At 32.0% G+C, this 18,161-nt stretch overlaps 2 protein-coding genes across 3 annotated transcripts in view; one reads left to right on the top strand and one right to left on the bottom strand.

The window, feature by feature from the left end:
- Positions 1-4,011: 4,011 nt before the first annotated feature.
- LOC113392308 (uncharacterized protein) lies at positions 4,012-4,938 on the top strand. Its single transcript, XM_026628666.2, has 2 exons — positions 4,012-4,062; positions 4,159-4,938. The coding sequence occupies exons 1-2, from the start codon at positions 4,012-4,014 to the stop codon at positions 4,936-4,938; spliced, it is 831 nt and encodes a 276-aa protein (XP_026484451.2).
- A 31-nt stretch (positions 4,939-4,969) lies between these two features.
- LOC113392307 (extracellular sulfatase SULF-1 homolog) overlaps positions 4,970-18,161 on the bottom strand; it is a 93,202-nt gene continuing 80,010 nt past the window's right edge. Inside the window, exons 6-17 of one of the 2 annotated variants that reach the window (XM_064220774.1) lie at positions 10,858-10,996; positions 10,273-10,460; positions 10,027-10,191; positions 9,333-9,526; positions 9,097-9,237; positions 8,846-8,994; positions 7,309-8,771; positions 7,120-7,234; positions 6,772-6,991; positions 6,437-6,568; positions 6,292-6,367; positions 4,970-5,881 (exon numbers count right to left, since the gene is read on the bottom strand). In XM_064220774.1, the coding sequence (XP_064076844.1) occupies positions 5,800-5,881; positions 6,292-6,367; positions 6,437-6,568; positions 6,772-6,991; positions 7,120-7,234; positions 7,309-8,771; positions 8,846-8,994; positions 9,097-9,237; positions 9,333-9,526; positions 10,027-10,191; positions 10,273-10,460; positions 10,858-10,996 (3,064 nt within the window). In that variant the 3' untranslated portion in view covers positions 4,970-5,799. Of the gene's footprint in view, positions 5,882-6,291; positions 6,368-6,436; positions 6,569-6,771; positions 6,992-7,119; positions 7,235-7,308; positions 8,772-8,845; positions 8,995-9,096; positions 9,248-9,332; positions 9,527-10,026; positions 10,192-10,272; positions 10,461-10,857; positions 10,997-18,161 lie in introns of both variants that reach the window. The other variant, XM_026628665.2, reaches the window with a different exon arrangement.

Raw genomic sequence — 18,161 nt, 5'->3', positions numbered from 1 at the left:
ATTTTTTTAATAATGTTGATATTAAACAATAACAATACCTAGGTTAAAAGAAGCAATTTCAATAATTGTACTAAGTAGTTCTTCTCTACCTTAAAGGTCGAGGTCATTTTCTGGAAATAATATAGATTATACATTATTTTAAAATTAGAAAAATGATGTACACAAAATTAATATAAAATCTCGGTTCCTAATGAGTTAGCCAGATGTTGGATACAGTGAATACTTTTTTTTACAAGGAGGTTCGAACCATAAAGATCTGATATATTTTTTAAAATTTTAATTTATTTTTATACTAATAACAGAGAAATTGCATCTTGTAAAAAGTTTTTATCGTAAATAATTTAAAGAGCGAGAAATGAGACTGGATAAGTTGTTTGGAGAAATTCACTATTTTGTATCTAATATTACTTTCCTTGTGTAAATATTCAAACATACGTATTATATAAATGTTACTTGTATTGTAAATAATGAGTTATCTATACTTATACATTAGCCGATACATCGAAACAGTCCAATGTGTAACTTTTTTAAATTTTATTTTAAACGGGAATGCAACAATCATATGACATATCTAACATCTTATCGTAAGTCACATCTGCCCGTAGACATTGACAGCAACAAGTGTATACAGTTGCTTAATCTTTTAATAATGGGTTTTAAGGCGTTAATAATATTGTAATTAAATTTAAATCTCCTATGTGTCATTTTTATTATACGTTACATTGGCATAATTTTGACCGGAAAAAGATACACATAATTATATATATAAGTTACAGTCAATTTATATTAGCCATTAAATGAAACGACTGACTATTTTTACGTTAAACCAGTGAGATGAATAGCATTAACCAATTCATTTACCATTCATAGAATAAAATAAAAAAAACCTGAAAAAAAAACTGTATATCTATATATGGTTAGGTTAGAACATTATTATTTGGGTAAATTTAAAGAACATAAAAATTTAGTGTCGCACCACCGATATTGTAGGAGATTTTTTTTTAAGTTCATTATAAATTATAAACATACTTCCTACTCTTATTCTGATGATACACGACCTTTTTCGAACATATTATATTATATACATATTTCGAGAGGATGTAACCTTAATATTGCTTGGTACCGAGGTGAGTTGTCAGATCAATTGCGACTTCCTTCAGGCTCCTTTTTTTCATTTTATATTTTAGAAACCTTAAAATTTTGGAACTCGGTGGTAACGGGTTGTGCAGTATCTTCGCCTTGTGTAACAAAGCAACAAAATTCTATAGTTTTATTATTTTGCTTAAAAGCATTCTTAAGGGGTAAGGCTGACAAGACCAGTTAGAGTAAAGAGTTAACAGAGTCGGTTTCTTCACCCAATTGAAAATAAACAAAACAGAGTCTGAAGAAAATTGCGGAATTCTATGAACGGCAGATGAATTGGCTGATGTCATTCAGGCCATTGTTTGAACGGTTTCGTTGAGTATAGTAGCTAGGCATTTCATTGAATGGTTAAGTAAGCTAGTTGCTTGCAACATATAAACAGATTGAGCAAATATGGCATTATTTCTTTCATAATTTATTTTATTTCTTTCTGCTAGATATAAAATATATTTAGATTTTTTACTTATTTTAAATCAATTAAATAGCTGATTTTTTATCAACTACAAAGAATAAAAAAGCAAAGCCCATAACTTTCAAAAGCTAAATATAAACATATGGACGCTACTTAATTGAATTTTGGAAGGCAGAAAATTATACGCTGGGACTTACTATATCTAAATTAAATATATAGCTATGACATTAGTACATATCCAGACGATCTTTGTCAATGTCTAACCACCAACACATTCTTGCTGATATGTTTAATATGGAACATATTTTTCCGGACGACATGATTGAATATATCGGACAAAATCTTTTTCATGACTAAATATTCAATTAAATATGTATATTTAAAAGTTAAAATCTTCCATCGATACCTAAAGCAACAAAAGCATAACTCCAAAAACTTTATTAGTATGAACGGTGGTAAAAACTATTAAATAAAATAAAACGAAATTAAACATTAAGTGTCAAAAAGGAACTTCGAAGAACTCGTACACTAAGTTCTGGAATTGGTATGGCCATACTCATTGGGCTGTTTCGATGTAATAAACTCACGTTTTTAAAATTCACTGTTCGTGCGTAAAAATAAATGTATAAACATACCTTATATAAACCGACGCCGAGCTGTATTAGAACAGCAAGGTAAACTAATCTCCAAATCCTCTCAACCCTCCTTAAAGAGATGAGGAGGCCTCATAGGCTGACACTGTACTGTATTGTAATATTGTATACATTTAAATTCAAATGAAAATAAAAAATACTCTATGACATATATATTTCCTACATCTCAATCTATACTCTATCTTCCTTAGTATCTCTTCTCTTATTAGTGTTTGTAAAATAAGTTTAAGAAATCATAAAAATATATTGTTAATTCTAGTTGTATATATCAAATATTCGTCCAAGATATCTTAAATAACGTGTCAATCGATGAAGTCCATTTTAATTGAATTTGTATAAAATATTTAGAGAAACTATTATAATCGACTAATATTATTTGATTTAAAAAAAAAAATATTCGTGAAACCAAAAGGTAACTGCATTACTGCTCAAATACAAAATACTTCTTTTTATGAAATTATAAACGAACAAGAAAAGCTTTCCAACGGTAACGTTTATGTTTTAAATTTTAATAGTATTTATTTTATTCACGTTCTATTAAAATGGAATGATACATACCTGACGATTTTTGCGTCGACGAAATAAGTCAACCAGATCTTATAATAGTTATCGTACATACATAATTGTTTAAACTAAAATCTCCCGTTTCCGTTTTCCTTTAAATATATATTAATTTTATCAAATATTATCTATGTAATATATATTTACGTAATAAATGTTTAAATTAACATCGTACGAACAATCTCAAAGTTAAAAGATATTAAATTGTGAAAACAGTATTAATATATCATAATGATATATGTAGATAGTTATATAAAATTAAACGCTCAAATTAATATTTCTTTAATTAGGTAATTTAACATTCTATATGTGTGCAATATTTTGTAATATAAAATTACTAATCTACCATTCCAGTGTATTTTAAACGATAATATTTAATTCATTGTATAAATTAATGTTATTTGTTTCATATACATGAAATAATGTGACAATTTAAAAAATATTGATATACGAAAACTGTGATGAATGTGGCTCAGATAATAAAATAGTATGAAAAACGAATTGCTTTCTTACGTTTACTTTAAATGAACGCATTTTTTCCTTTATTATATCTATCGATACCTATTAAATATTTATCTTTTGATCGGTTGTAGTAATAAGAAAACAATATAAACTATCGTACGTTGCATATATTGCAAAACGGTTATGAGCTTGGTTTATCTCTAATAGACACGAAAGACATATTTAGCCTTTAAAAAAAAATATTTACAAAACACTGTTAAAGAAATAAAAAAATGCCAATAAATAAATTTATAGATGTGTAGCTACAGCAGCGCCATTTTGGCGATATAAGGATGTTTTATTTCATAATTTTTTGGAAAGTCCATATACGATACTACTGCTAACCTCTACACTCCATAGATCACAGTTTAATTTAAAAGACATAACATTTTAGGTATCGAAACCTTTTATAATTACATATATATGAATAATAATATTAGCAAAACTCTGGTCTATGAATATTTCTTCAATTTACATAATTGAGATTCCACTGTAGTAATTATAGTGCTCAGTGTGATAGACAAAACGAAACGTCAGGGTATATTTGAGATTAATCCTCAGCATTTATCAATTGTCACTGTCAGTTGTCATTTTCAACTTCATCTTATCGTTTGTTTTGAATCAAATTATCAAATAAAAAATATAGAAAATAAGTGAAAGGAATACATTATAATATTTATAATTTTATAAAAAAAATTTAAACTTTACTTACATTGTCTCTTACTTAATGTGTTTTTCACTATGCCACAGATCTTTCAAGTGTTAAGATGCTATAGGTGCTCAGTTTTTCAGGTAAATTTAAAATAACATTAGATTCTTTATGGATTTTAAAGCAGTATTTACTGTTTATTTAAAAAAATAACAATCATTAGTGCTATTTATTTAAAGGTTCATCAAACAAGAAAGGACAATAAATGGGTGTGTAAAATTTGTGGAGAGAAACAATCCGTTAAAAGACACTATGGCATAGGAACGAGTAGAGACTGCAGGACACATGTTCAGGAACTAAATAAATTGAGAGGAGATCAAGAGCAAACATCAGTAAACACAGTTGATTCTGAGGATAGTGAATATGATGAAAGTATTAATAATACTAACCCTAACATTGATGATAGAAAAGCTTTAGTTAAGATCAATAAGGAAAGTAAATGGTCAGCTTATATAGACGAACCAGAACAACAATTTGAAACCAGTGAACCGGAATACATTTATAATAAAGAAATCATTCTTGAAATACCACGGAAACGAAAGTTGAATAGAAAGGCACAAAAAATAAAGCAATTTCGAAAATCTATTGATAATAATAAAGAAAATAGTACAAGTGATATACAAAATCACATAGAAAATGAATTAGACTTTATAGAATCGTCTACTTCAAATATTATTACTTTGTCTACTACCAATATAGGAAATTTTAGCCCAGAAATAATAGATGAGTGTCACAAAACAAAATTAAATTCACAGGTGGTTACTACAAGCACAAAAACAGAAAATGAAATAACAAATTTCTTACTAAATAAAGTTAATAAAGATTCGAAATGGGCACAATATGTTGACACTGAAGGTATAAATGAAAGTTTTGATGGAGCAACAGAAAAAAACTGCACTAAACAACCTTTATTTTCACTGTGTGATGATAGTGAAATAGATACAATATTAGACCTGTAATTATTGCTACCTTTAAAAATTAAACAATTCAAAAGTTATTTTAGTTTTATTAATAAATCGATACACAAGACATTCCAAAGATAAATGCCAAACTCTTTTAAGAAAAACTATTAGACATTTGACAACTAATATTACATGTCTATGATAACATCCTTATTTGTCACATGGCAACAACATCATATCACTTTTTACTTCTAATAGATAAAACACTACAAACATACTTCCCTAACACATCCGTTATTCCCAACCAAATCCTCTGTTTTTCGCTGGATGTTTAAGAAACAATAAAATTTTACAGTCAGTTTAGAGCAATACTTATTATTACATATTGATCTTACAAAGTTTTAATATATAAACTTGCTAAGGACTAATATGAAATATAATACTTTATGGTAGTAATGCAATAACTTGCAATAATAATCTAAGAGTCTAATAAGTATAAGAGTACTAATGTAGCGATCTCATGAAAATCAGGGAAGACTGTAAATACTTGCCATTTTGCTATTAAAATACTTTGACAATAATTGCGTAGGTACTTAATTTCTGTAATACATTTTTTTAAATAAAAGAGGGATACAGGCACAGTAGCAAAGATTATCACTACAAGCACTATCCTGAGATAAATGTATTTTTAATAAGTAATGTAAATATACACTGATAATGTTTGATTATAATAGGAAGCCCTACAAGATTCGATGTCGTTTTACTAACAATACACTGTTTATACGATTGCTATACCTCATTCAACCTTTTCGCTGCATTTTGTGCTTTAAGGTTTATCTTTGTATTTTTTTTACTTGGTTCAATAATGCCAAGAAACTATGACAATTCCATATAAATATTTCCAATAAATTAAATCGACTAGAACGCCATCGTATGTCGGCGCCGATGTATCTCCCGTGCTCTGGCATATCGTCGACCGTATCCGTTCCATCGCCATGATCTATATTAAAAAAAAAAAACAAAAACGTTTAGATCGTCATTATACATTACAAGTATATTATAATAAACCATTTAGAAATATTCGTAAATATCTTTTGAAACTGTGTATATTTTACTATCTTTGTAATTATTTTAAATTTTGATTTTTCATAAAAACAGTACATTGATATATACCAACTTATTCCAGTTGAATTAATAATATTTTTTATTTAATTTCATCCAAAACAAGTGAATCCGTCTTATGGGTTGCAATTATTCAATATGGCTCTCACAAATTAGTGTACAGTGTACGTTGACAAGTCGTTTACCCAAAGTATTAACGACAACCGTATATACGATAATATTAACAGCATCGTTTTTTTTTCTTATAAGTATTTAAAGTAGATTAATTTCAAGATAACTTTAAATTACCTTCCATTGTAGCCAAGTGGTTCGCCTACGTACATAAGATCGTCTTCATATCGTCTGCTTATATCCTCATTGCTACCTGAAAATAAATAAAGATTATTTCCCGACCAACCATTTCAATTCAATCATTTTTAATTTCTTAACTAACCAGATAAGTTTGAATGAGAGTATCTCCTGCATGACGGTCCGCGACAATTCAACAGTTGGTGCAATTGATTATGGAAATATTCCTTTTCTGATGCCGTCAAATATTTCACCCGATTTTGTGTTTCGAATGGATCTGTAAAAATACAAGAAAAATAGTGAATATCTATGATTTATATAATGTTATGTAACGATTAACGATTGTCTTTGGAAACAACTTTTAACGAAGACTTAGTAGGGTTATTAATATGTTTATAATTTTATTATACTATTATAAAGTCTTATGTATTTTGTATTTGGGTCACTTATTAAATAAAATAATGATGTAATCCAACATACCAATACGTAAATTGTAATAAGTAATTAATCCAGTGACAAATTCACAGTAGAGTAAGTTGTGGGTAGCATTGATTGTTCTAACGCAGTTATACGTATTGTTGGAAGAGCTCATGCAGAAACAAAATGGACCAGCGGTCCATAGCGGTGCGGTACGCCAATGGTCATTGTCATGTCGGAAACAATTCATGCGTTCTGATTCACATAGCCTTTCCAATTCCGCCTGAAAATTAAACACAATAAGACACTTTGACTACGTCTACGTAAACGTAAAACATTTTTACAATGCCTACTATGTTTTATTTATCATTTTCAAATCATTAATATTTCAAAATTCAAATAGGTACATACCTTCTTTTTTGCTTTTCTCAACTTTTTTCGTAGTCTCTGTTCCTTTAGTTTCCTACGTTCTTCTCTAGCTTTCTGTGCTGCTTCCAAATACGATTGGCCTATTGGCTTTATTTTGCTGCAAGTACATGTTAATATATTTCAACAGTTTTTTAATACCATCATACAAATAAAAGAAAAAGTTAAACTTACCGATTTTCCTCACAGTAACACACGTGTTGATCTTCATTTTCAATAAATAAAGGATGGAGCCTCTTTTGAAACACGTCTGGAGGTTTTCCAAATATACCATTGTTGTTAGAACTTCCTTTGTTTGGATTTCGTTGTTCATACTCGGATGCGTCAAATCTGGTGGGTCCTAATGTACCAATTGTGGTTCTTGGTCTCGTTGAGGGTTTACTTGTTGTAGTGTGATGACTGGCTGTTGTTATTGGTAAGATTGTGCTTGACTTATGAGTAGAAATAACTTTATCCACTGCTGAACTATAATAATGTAATGTTGAGAAAAAATCAATAGGTGTTGTTTTCCAATCGCTTGTTACTTGCGTTGGATTTTCATTGGTGCTATTGATATCCTTTTGTTTTGTTATTTCAGTTGCAGTGATATCCTCAAATTCTGTGGTAATGCTCTGCTGCGTGCTTTTTTCCTCAATTAAATTTTCTTGAAAGGAATTTCCTTCGGTTACAATTGTGGTAGATGAGAGCATGGGTATTTCATCCACATGATGAGTCAGATTTGTAAGATTTTCGCCATGATCGTGAACAGTAATGTTTAGGATTTTCATCACCGTCTCTGTGGAGGTTTCATTTTTCAGCTGCGTATCAAAAATATCGTCCCTGGTGTTAGCATTTACTGTTGGTATTATGTATTCGTTTGATTGCCTAAACTTTTTATCAAACAAGGTCGCGTTTCTGTGTTTGGTTTTTAATCTATGTAAACGATTTTTTCTAAAAGTGTCCTTAGTGTTATTCTCATGACTTACAGTTTTATTAAGTAATTGATTGCTAAGATATGTAGGTGTTATGGTTTGTACTTCGACTGCAGGTTTACTAATTTTTAAATGCCTCTTTATTTCTTTTAAGTCTTCTAATTTTGTTCTAAGTTGTCTTATTTGGTCTTCTAAGCTTAATCTATTTGTATGCCATGCCTTCAAGTCATTATAAATAACTTGTGAACAATTAACTGTTCCATCCTTTTCTATCTTACATTCTAATGATGATTCATTATTGTTTAACATTGGATCGTCTCTTTGTTTATGTTTATTATGATTCCAATGTTGAGCTCTTCTTTTGCTTCTCTTATGATCTATATTATCTTTGGTACGTTCGTAAGCCTTAAGAAATGCCTCAGTTTCTTTTATAAGTTTGTCAATGTTGTTTACTATATTTCTTTTTTCTGATTCATCAACAGGTTCGTTTTTGAAACTCAAATGTCCAATGCTTGGATTTTCCTCGAGAATACTATCTACAGTATTAGGTTCAAATACATCATTGCTTATTGATCTCTTACTTCTTGTATTATTATCCTTCTGTAACTCAACTGGTCTTCTAGCAATTGTACCATCAGTCTCTAATCTTGTATAAACAAGTCCACTTGGAGTAAAACAAGCACATTTTTTCGTACTCATCTTTGGTTGTGGAGAATTGATGTCTGGCTAAAAACATTACAATGATGAATATTCAGGTGTTTTAATATTTCTTAAAATGTGCTAATCGAACTTAAAATTACCTCATATTTGCATTTGTGTTTACGCCATCGTCCATTAACCAGTACACATTTCCACTTCCGTCCAATGGAGCAAGGGGCACGCAATTCAGCTTTAGAGCATTCAGCTGCTAAGCGTGCTGCTTTTCCATTTATAATACTAGTTTCGATTTCTGTAATAGTTATGTTTATATTAATTGTAGTTATATAGTTGTGAAATACAATTTCCCTTTCAAATACATTATTTATTATCTTAACTTTAAGTTTGAATATACCTGCGTTTAAGTAATTAAATTGACTATTAGTGCCTGCCTCTTCAGCATCCAAAACCTTTTCTAAACTTGCTTCTAGGATTGGATTGTGACTCTCATTGGATATAAATTGTTCCGAAGATTTATTTGAAGTATCGCTTGCTTCTGCACTTTCCTAAAATAAAAAATAAGTGGTATAGAGAAAAAAATGCATTATTATATAATAAATATCATGTAAAATAATAAAAAACTCAATGAACTCACGTTGTCATCAGTATCGTCGTCATCGTCAAGCTCCAAGAAATCATCCTCTGAATCACTTTCGAAATCTCCACTTTCTGAAGACGTATCTTGTGGTTGTGCAGTAGTTGATTTCTCGTTCATTTCCCGACTATATTTCTGCGCACGCAATCTTTCCTCCATCAAATGGGCTTGCGTTTCACGTCGTCCAGAACTATTTGAAACAGATTTCTTTTTTATCCCTTTTTTTATTCAATCCGTTGAAAAATTATAAGGTAGCCGATGCATACATTAATACATAATCAAAAATGTCCTTTTTTTCTCCCTGGAAAACGCGTTATGCCTTTCCACCAGGTAGAAGTGGAGGGGGCGGGGGTATATGGGGCTCGCCGATGCCTTGGACGCCGAATGCGCCACGGTACACCGGAATACCCACTAAAAAACGAGCGGTACCCTCTCCGTGTTATCGGCGGGCGCCACGGGATCGCTTTCGCATGCTACCGTGACGCCCTGACGTTCGGCCCGCCTATGCGGGCCTCCTACACCGGGGTAATCAATAAAAAATCAAAAATGCCCTCTGTCAACTATAAGTACACAAAAATTGTTTATAATCTAGGGTGCATCTATTTTGCTAAATGTATTGATTAATTTACGCTCGAAATTCTTATATCTTAAGAATTATAAAATACATATTAACGTATGTATTTAAATTACCTCTCAACAAGGAATGTGTCAGGCCAGTGAGCAGCAGCAGCTCGTCTTCGCCGGGGTTGTAGTAACGGCAGTAAAGATCTGCCATCCATGTGAGCTGGCGGCTCTACTCCACCCATATCCAGAAACGTTGGTGCCAGGTCAATGTTAAGAACGATATCGTCTACCCTATTAAATCAAAAATACAATATACAGGAAAATATTATATTTAAAAAATGCAGATAGATTTTCAAATATAATTATACTTACACTGTACCCGGTTCGACACCAGGCCCACGAACAAGAAACGGTACACGAATATCAAACTCGAAAGGAAAGCTTTTTCCTTTAACCAGTCCGAACTGGCCCAGATGATAACCGTGATCCGATGTGTAGACTAGGTAAGTGTTATCTAACTCCCCGAGCGCTTTGAGCTCCTGATAAACTCGCTCGACTGCCTGCAATTTAAGATCTGATATAATCGACATTTACCATCTGAATTATAGCCTAGACATATCATAAAAAGTACGCTCGAAGTACTCATTGTTGGAATTATACGTTGTACCAGATTTCATAAAATACTTAATATAATATATACATATTTAATAACCGTTGTAAAGCATGTGAATAGCTTCACTTCAATTACTATCTTTCTTAAAAGAAAATAAAGCATTATGTACCTCATATAGTTGCACAGATTATGTACATTTAATAGTAAGACGATTATTATTTAAATATAAGAAAATACGAACAAATAGGGTATTATCTTTTACTTGCACCTTTGGTGTTGCCTGGTAAAATTAATGTCCAGTAATACTTAAATTGTCTCACGAGAATGTCATGTTATTAACATACCATATCCACGCTCTGTAATGTCTGTAATCTCTTGGTCATTAGTAGATCTGTGAACTGTCTATGAATTGGCTTCATTTTCTCCGTTACTCGCAATATCCATTGCTTGTCGGGGTTTGGAGCCATGTCATATGTTGGAGTGCTGGAAAAAATAAAATCTAGTTAAAAAAACGTATAATCTATTTGCGATTATAGTCGACTACTATTAATATGTGAACATTAAGAGCCTATTCTGCCAAACGTCTCCATGGTAAAATGTTAATGACTTACACGAGTTTCTTAACAATGTTTTCTTTTACTATCAAATACGAAACGATGATGGTTGTCTGTCCATATTTTCTAGAGAGGAAGTGAATGGTACTATTCATAACTGAACGTACACAAATAGACATCGACATTTAAACACGTTATACCTAGCTTCCTGTGTAACATATATAGCTATGTATATATATGAGGTACACTTATTTTTACATCTCATTTTAGTTCTTAGAGTGCGTGCATCATAACCGATGGTTGCGGGTGCAAACTCAGGCAAGTACCACAGAATTTTCATGCGCTTTATTTGTGTTTATAATTCATCTCCTCCTCGGCGAAGAAGAAAAACATCTATATACTATGGAGACCTGTATATGTCTAATTTCAACGAAGCCTTAGCCCAGCAGTGGGAAATTTACAGGGACATAATGACAATGATTTCCGACAGCGATTACGCTTCGATTCGATTGCAACAAACTGTCAATTTTTCAGTAAAATTGGGGCCCGGATCTTGATATATTAAGTACGTTAATTCCAAAAATACCCTCCTATTCTTAACACAAACGTACTACGTATATTTAAATAGATATCTATTGACAAAGAAATTTGTGCTAAAAGGCCGTATCTCTAAAACAATGATATCTGCCTGAAAACTTAAAGATAGAGGATCAAAATATGTTATATATATATAGAGAAAATGTTATAATATTTTCTGAAATTTACAAAAACAATATATTTATTATAAACTTAGATAGGAAATACGCTGAGCAGTTAATAGAAGCCTGTCTGCATGTTACGATTTTGTTGACATCATAGAGAGACACAAAAAGACTATTTGCAGCGAATTAACCTTATATCCTTTGTTGTTTCAAAAATATTTATATCTTACAAATAAATTCCTATACATAAAAACTCATATTTTCCACATATACGACAAGTTATTCATTTCAATATTTAAATCGCCCAGTGTTGTCGACAACTTTATAATGAAACCACAAAAACGTCAGACGGTATGTGACCGCAAAAAGGAGCAGGGAATTAAGTTTTTTTGCACATGATGTAGAACAAAATGAAGGCAATAAATAACATAGTTGACCAAAAAAAAAGCAACACGTTAAAACTTGTATACGTTGTGTATAATTAATATGACATAATAGGAGAACGGAATTATTAATCATTTTTTATATTTCTTTATTGTCAATTGTTATTTATAGCCGAGAACACCAAGATGTAGTGGATAGAACTCGCGTATCTTTACCGTAATCGCGTGTTCATATCCTGGCTGTTAGTAAGCAAATTAAAAAAAAGTAGTAAAATTGTCTGTATCCAAATCTTATTGTCTTGGATTAATCATTATATTTTATATTTGACAGTACACCAGAAGGCTATGTATAAGTGATGATGATGATGTCGTCCTGATTGATTTCGAACAATCTCAACGGAGACCAACTGACTACACAGAACATATAATAGTGCAAAGTATATGCGCAAACATAGGTGGACTTCTATTCTCTCACACTCATAATCCGATGGGACTGTAAATCCGACACGAGCGGAGTTTCAGGCGCAAGACCAACACGTATACGTGCTTTCCGGGGCACGGAAGTGTACATTTCCAACTTCCAGACTTCGGGCGGCTACTGAGATTCTTTCGCTAGAAAACATTTTCTCGGCTCGACCTGGGGTTTTCAATTTGACGATGTGCGGCCTTATATTTAGCCACTAGACCAACGAGGCCATCAAATATGCAATATGTGTAAGTAGGGTCTATGATGAAGAACTCCATAATAATAATTAGTATATACAGTTGTGGTTAAAGAAGACCTTAACTAAATTTTGTTAACAATATACTGGCAGTCATCAGTGAGTTTTTCAGGTGCTTAATTTGTGTTTTTCATGCACCTCATGCCCAGCGGGGAAGAAAATCCTTGTGGGGAAACTTCGGAACGGAAAGGTTTCGCATTTATCTCTGACGCATGTGTTTCTATTAACCGCAGCGTGCATAATTTACTTTTGGAATTGAGATGTCCAGTAGTCGACCAAATTGGTCAACTTACTATTGTTATTAATTTTATGTATATTCGTATTTGTTAAATTATTTTCAAAACATTTAATTATTGATAATAGCCTTATATAATTTAATTGTTGGGCTATTTATAGCAGAGATGAATTCGAATTTTATCGACCAAGTTCCTTCAAAACGCGTTTAAAAACACATACCCAAGAACGAGTCCATGTAATGAAGTTTTCATTCATCCCAGAACACAAGACAACATTTTGAGCACGAATTCAGCATGAAAAATGGTCTACACGCGATTAAAAAAAAGATCGTATATTAATAAAACTTTTTTTTCTCGATTCGCTAAAGGTTTTAATAAGAACGCAAACATAAGTATTATCGCACGCTGTACAGACACAAAGCCGCAGCCGCCTTGATATTGAATACGATGATTTTTATTATTTTCTTTATGTTTGAAATATAATGAATAAAAACTCTTTATGGAAGTTTATTTTTTATTAATGTCGGCGCCTTACCCCCGGGGACAGGTTTGGCGACCACACAAAGCGCCGATAGTTGAATATTAAAGGAGCCGCGGTTGGTCCTGAGTTCGACACCGGTTATCGGCGCCGTATCGTCGTGCGATGTCTTCCCGTCGAATAAATACAAATAAATATTCCAATTAACACAAAAAACGAGAAAGGAAGATACATTCATTATTTTAATTGTTTGCAAAAGTTGGACATACGCATTGCTTTTATATATAGCTGTAAGCTGACTTGTTGATCTGCAAAAACCTTATGGCTAAGCTTAGGAATTGTCTCGAGTCAATAGTTATTTAGATTATTTTTAGTTCTCAGCAGCTCCCTGAAGTTCGGAAGTTGGTAGTGTCTATACTCCCCTTCTTCGAAAAGCACTTAAGACCATTGATCCGCGCCTGAACTATTTTTTTTTATGATTGATTTTCGTTCACCGAATTACGAGAGTGAGGATATAGACCGCTAGTCTCCGCTGAGTTTTGAGTGATCAGAATCGGTTAGGTTGCCAAAATTATATGATAATTAAGTAAGACTAATGGTTATGGCGAAACTTCGCGTCTATTCAAAAGATTTTTTAGAAATTTAGAAACCGATTTTTATTTTGATTTCATTTCATTGTAAACTGCAAGTCACTCGCCTACATTTGGCGCCAAAATTATGAAACCTTGTTCAAATGAAACTTTGAATGTTAAATATAGTATACAATTAGTTCTGTTAGAGTCCGAATAGTGTCGAAATCAATTGACTTTAATTTTGTTTACGTTTTTTCTTATACAGCCCTCTAACCGGCCAGACATTTTTCCGCTCTCTTAAATGAATTCTTTGCTAAATCGTAACAATTTAGTAAATTATAATCAAGAATCATCTTTAATTTTCTGCACATCTACGGCTGGAGCTTTTCAAAATAAAACCATAACCGATTTTTTATGTGCAGCTATCGTCCCATAATCACTGGGACAAAAATCGGCTTACGCTTATATATAAGATGTTAAATTTAATTTTCATAATATTTTTCTAAGCTCAATTTCAATTAACATCTTCATTGATAATTTCTATAAATCCATAATGAAAACATGTTTTAGAATTTGTGGCGAATACGCCAATTCGCCACAAATTCTAAATAAACAAACTAAATTCTAAAACGGCTTAGTAGAGAAGGATTTTGTATTTCTCACGGTGCTACCGACTAGGTATGTCTGAGCTGTCATATAATTTGTAGAAATTAAACATTACTTGTACAGATAAAAAAACTTTAGTTTTTCATATGTATGTTAAAACATTTAAAAAATCGAACATTGAATAAATGTTTTTGTTTGTATCCTTCACAAATTGCAAACTATGTTTTCACGTGGGTAGGTATCCGCGGCGCCTTTAGAACCGACGAGATATGTATCTTAAACGAATACTAATTTACATTAATTGGTGTACTTCCATGCTCATCTGACGCAAAAAAGCTATTTAACTGCCCAAAAACATTGTGTTTCGATGTAATTCATGTGTTTAACTACGCTGTTATGGGAATTGAAATTAGGTATTCATTAGCCGAAAAGATAAGGATAATGTACAATATACATATGTATGTATATGCAAATTATTGTACATATAAATATTATTGTTCTTTTTTTATGATATTTGTTGGCGGACGAGCAAGTGGGTCACCTGATGGTAAGTGGTCACCACCGCCCATAGACAATGGCGTTGTAAAAAATATTAACCATTCCTTACATCACCAATACGTCACCAATCTTGGGAACTAAGATGTTATGTCCCTTGTGCCTGTAGTTACACTAGCTCACTCACCCTTCAAACCGGAACACAACAATACTGAGTACTCCTGTTTGGTAGTAGAATTTCTGCTGAGTGGGTTGGTACCTACCCACAATACACAAAGCTCTACCACCAAGTAACTTGTTCTTCACCAAGTAACTCACCAAGTAAGTTGTTCTTACCATAAGTAACATATATTAATGAAAAAATACTCTCAATGTGTCTTCCGTAGTGCAAACATTAATAAATTATTCTACTGGCAATTTTCCATAAATATTTTTCAATTTATTCCACAGTACAATGTGAATTGAAGTAGCGTTGACAACTTTCTTGGTTCGAGGCGAATTTGAATTTCACAAGCAATAACAAAACACAGCTGCTACAATTTCTGTCGTCAGCATCCCGCGCTGTCTTCATGAAATAGACTGTTTTCAAACGTGCGACTATTTGTGAATGGCGACAAATAGAGAATATTAAATTCAACGTCTCGAAATATGCAAAGTCAAGGATTCCACTCATAAATCTTGTTTATAAAATGCCGTGTCTTCTTTTATGTATGTTTATTTATCAGATGGGGGAACTTTCAAGAAACGTGAACGACCCACGTCGCGCGTAAACTTTTTCATTTAATAGTTCCTTAGCAAAATAGAACAGTATTTTTTTTGTACATCCTTATTATATATTAATATAGAATTTTCGTCTACATACCTTTTTTATGTTACAGGTTGGCGGGCGAGCATATGCTCGCCACCAGATGCCACCTGCCACCTGATGGTAACCAACGCCCATAGACAAGGGCGTTGTAAGAAATATTAACCATTCTTGCGCCACCAAACTTGGGAAGTAAGAAGTTATGTCTCTTGTGCCTGTAGTTATACTGGCTTACTCACCCTTCAAACCGGAACACAACAATACTGAGTTTGACTGTTGTTTGGCGGTAGAATATCTGATCAATGAGTGGTACCTGTATCCACCTCTCCAGAGACAGTAAAAAATCTTAATTATCCGTAAGAATATAACGTATGACAATAACAACAGTAACGTCAGGACATATTATGATACAATTTAAATTAACGCGAAAACGCAGTCAAGTAACATTTAGAAATTATGTTGTAAATAAATTATAATAGCCCGAAAAATTCAAAAGCATAGACCGTAATCCAGGGCTAAATATTCTTATTAAACATAAATCAGCAGCAAGGCTGAGTGGCGGTAAAATTATTCAGGGCGCTCCGTAAAGTACAAAGTTGGGTACGCGAATTTCCGAGCAGCGAAAAAACAAGGTCGGGCTCAAGGTTTTAACACTTTTTATATGAATACATGGTTCCGTTGATAATATGCGCCCCGGCATCCAATTAAGGAACAATTTTGCGATTAGATCTTAAACGTTTATGCATTCAATAAAGAAGATTTAATACCTATGTCTACATAATGAAAACGATACGATACCGAACCGTCAGTTACGTTTAACAGCGACTATAAATTATTTACTAGAAAATATATGTTAATTAATGCATTATTTTAAATAATGTATAATTTAAATTGAGTGAATCACCATTAGTACGCATTTTCGGAAATTATTTCGTATCTTGCCAAGGCCAATGCGCTGGCACACAATTTTAACATAAAACACATTTATAACGAGCGAGTAAGTCTTATTCAAATGATATTTTTATTAACATCTTCAAAATTTAACTTGTTAAAATACAATTAGAATTTAAAAATTATTGTTTTAAATACTGTTCAATTCAAATTCAAAATCAATTATATCGAACAACATGTACAATACATGTTATTTTTAAATAAATCTCGTCAGCGATGTGAAGGAACCCCACAAGCAAGCAACTTCTTAAATATTTAAAGAGAGGTAAGATGGCCGCGACCGCTAAGAATTCGCAGCAATTAGTATTTTGTCGAAATGTTTAGAGAATAAGTAGTCAAAGAACAAGACTGGTATTATAAACGAGGTTCCAAATAAAGAACTAATTAAATCTAATTCCAGTCTACATTCACATTTATTTTAAATGTGTTTAAGAAATACTTTTTTTTTAAATATTTTTAAATATCGAATAAGGTTCCGATACACAATTATACCAAGTAACAATGTACGGCCGGAAAACATTGCCGTAACTCAAATGGGTGTTCAGGATTATGAATTGTCGTTGTGGTTAGTATGAAATAGGCTTAATTAATGGATAGTTATTAATACTGTCATAATTAATAACAAACCGTAATACCTTTTGCCTTACCATACTAGTATATATGTTAGTTTTTATATGGTCCTTCGTACCAGCATTTACTATTGCGGTAAATAAATCGATAGTGAAACTATATAGATACCTAAATTTAATTGAGATGTCCAGTGGTACGAACACACTATTCCTACCAAAGACTACGAGTTTAAGCCCGGACAAGCACCAGGTAATCATCATACTCGCCAATAAAGGAAAACACTACAGGCTCCATGTGTCTGATTAAAGTGAACCACATGAAATCCGTATTAGAACAACGTAATGAAATACATGATAAATCTCCTCAATAGGAGATAATTCTAAGTATATAAATATTAATTATGTTAATATTATAATTAATATAAACCCTTAAAAACTTCACAGCGCATAAATAAAAAAAAAAAAAATTAAACAATGTCTTTTCCGGAATTGAAACTATCGACATACCAAATTTCATCTTGAGCGGTTCAGTAGTTTAAGCGTGAAGAGGCAACAGACAGAGCTATATTCGCAGAA

Source organism: Vanessa tameamea, chromosome 5 (genome assembly GCF_037043105.1).
Source record: "Vanessa tameamea isolate UH-Manoa-2023 chromosome 5, ilVanTame1 primary haplotype, whole genome shotgun sequence".
Classification (NCBI taxonomy): domain Eukaryota; kingdom Metazoa; phylum Arthropoda; class Insecta; order Lepidoptera; family Nymphalidae; genus Vanessa; species Vanessa tameamea.
The sequence above is the reverse complement of the archived record's forward strand: the minus strand, read 5'-3'. Positions and strand labels throughout refer to the sequence as shown.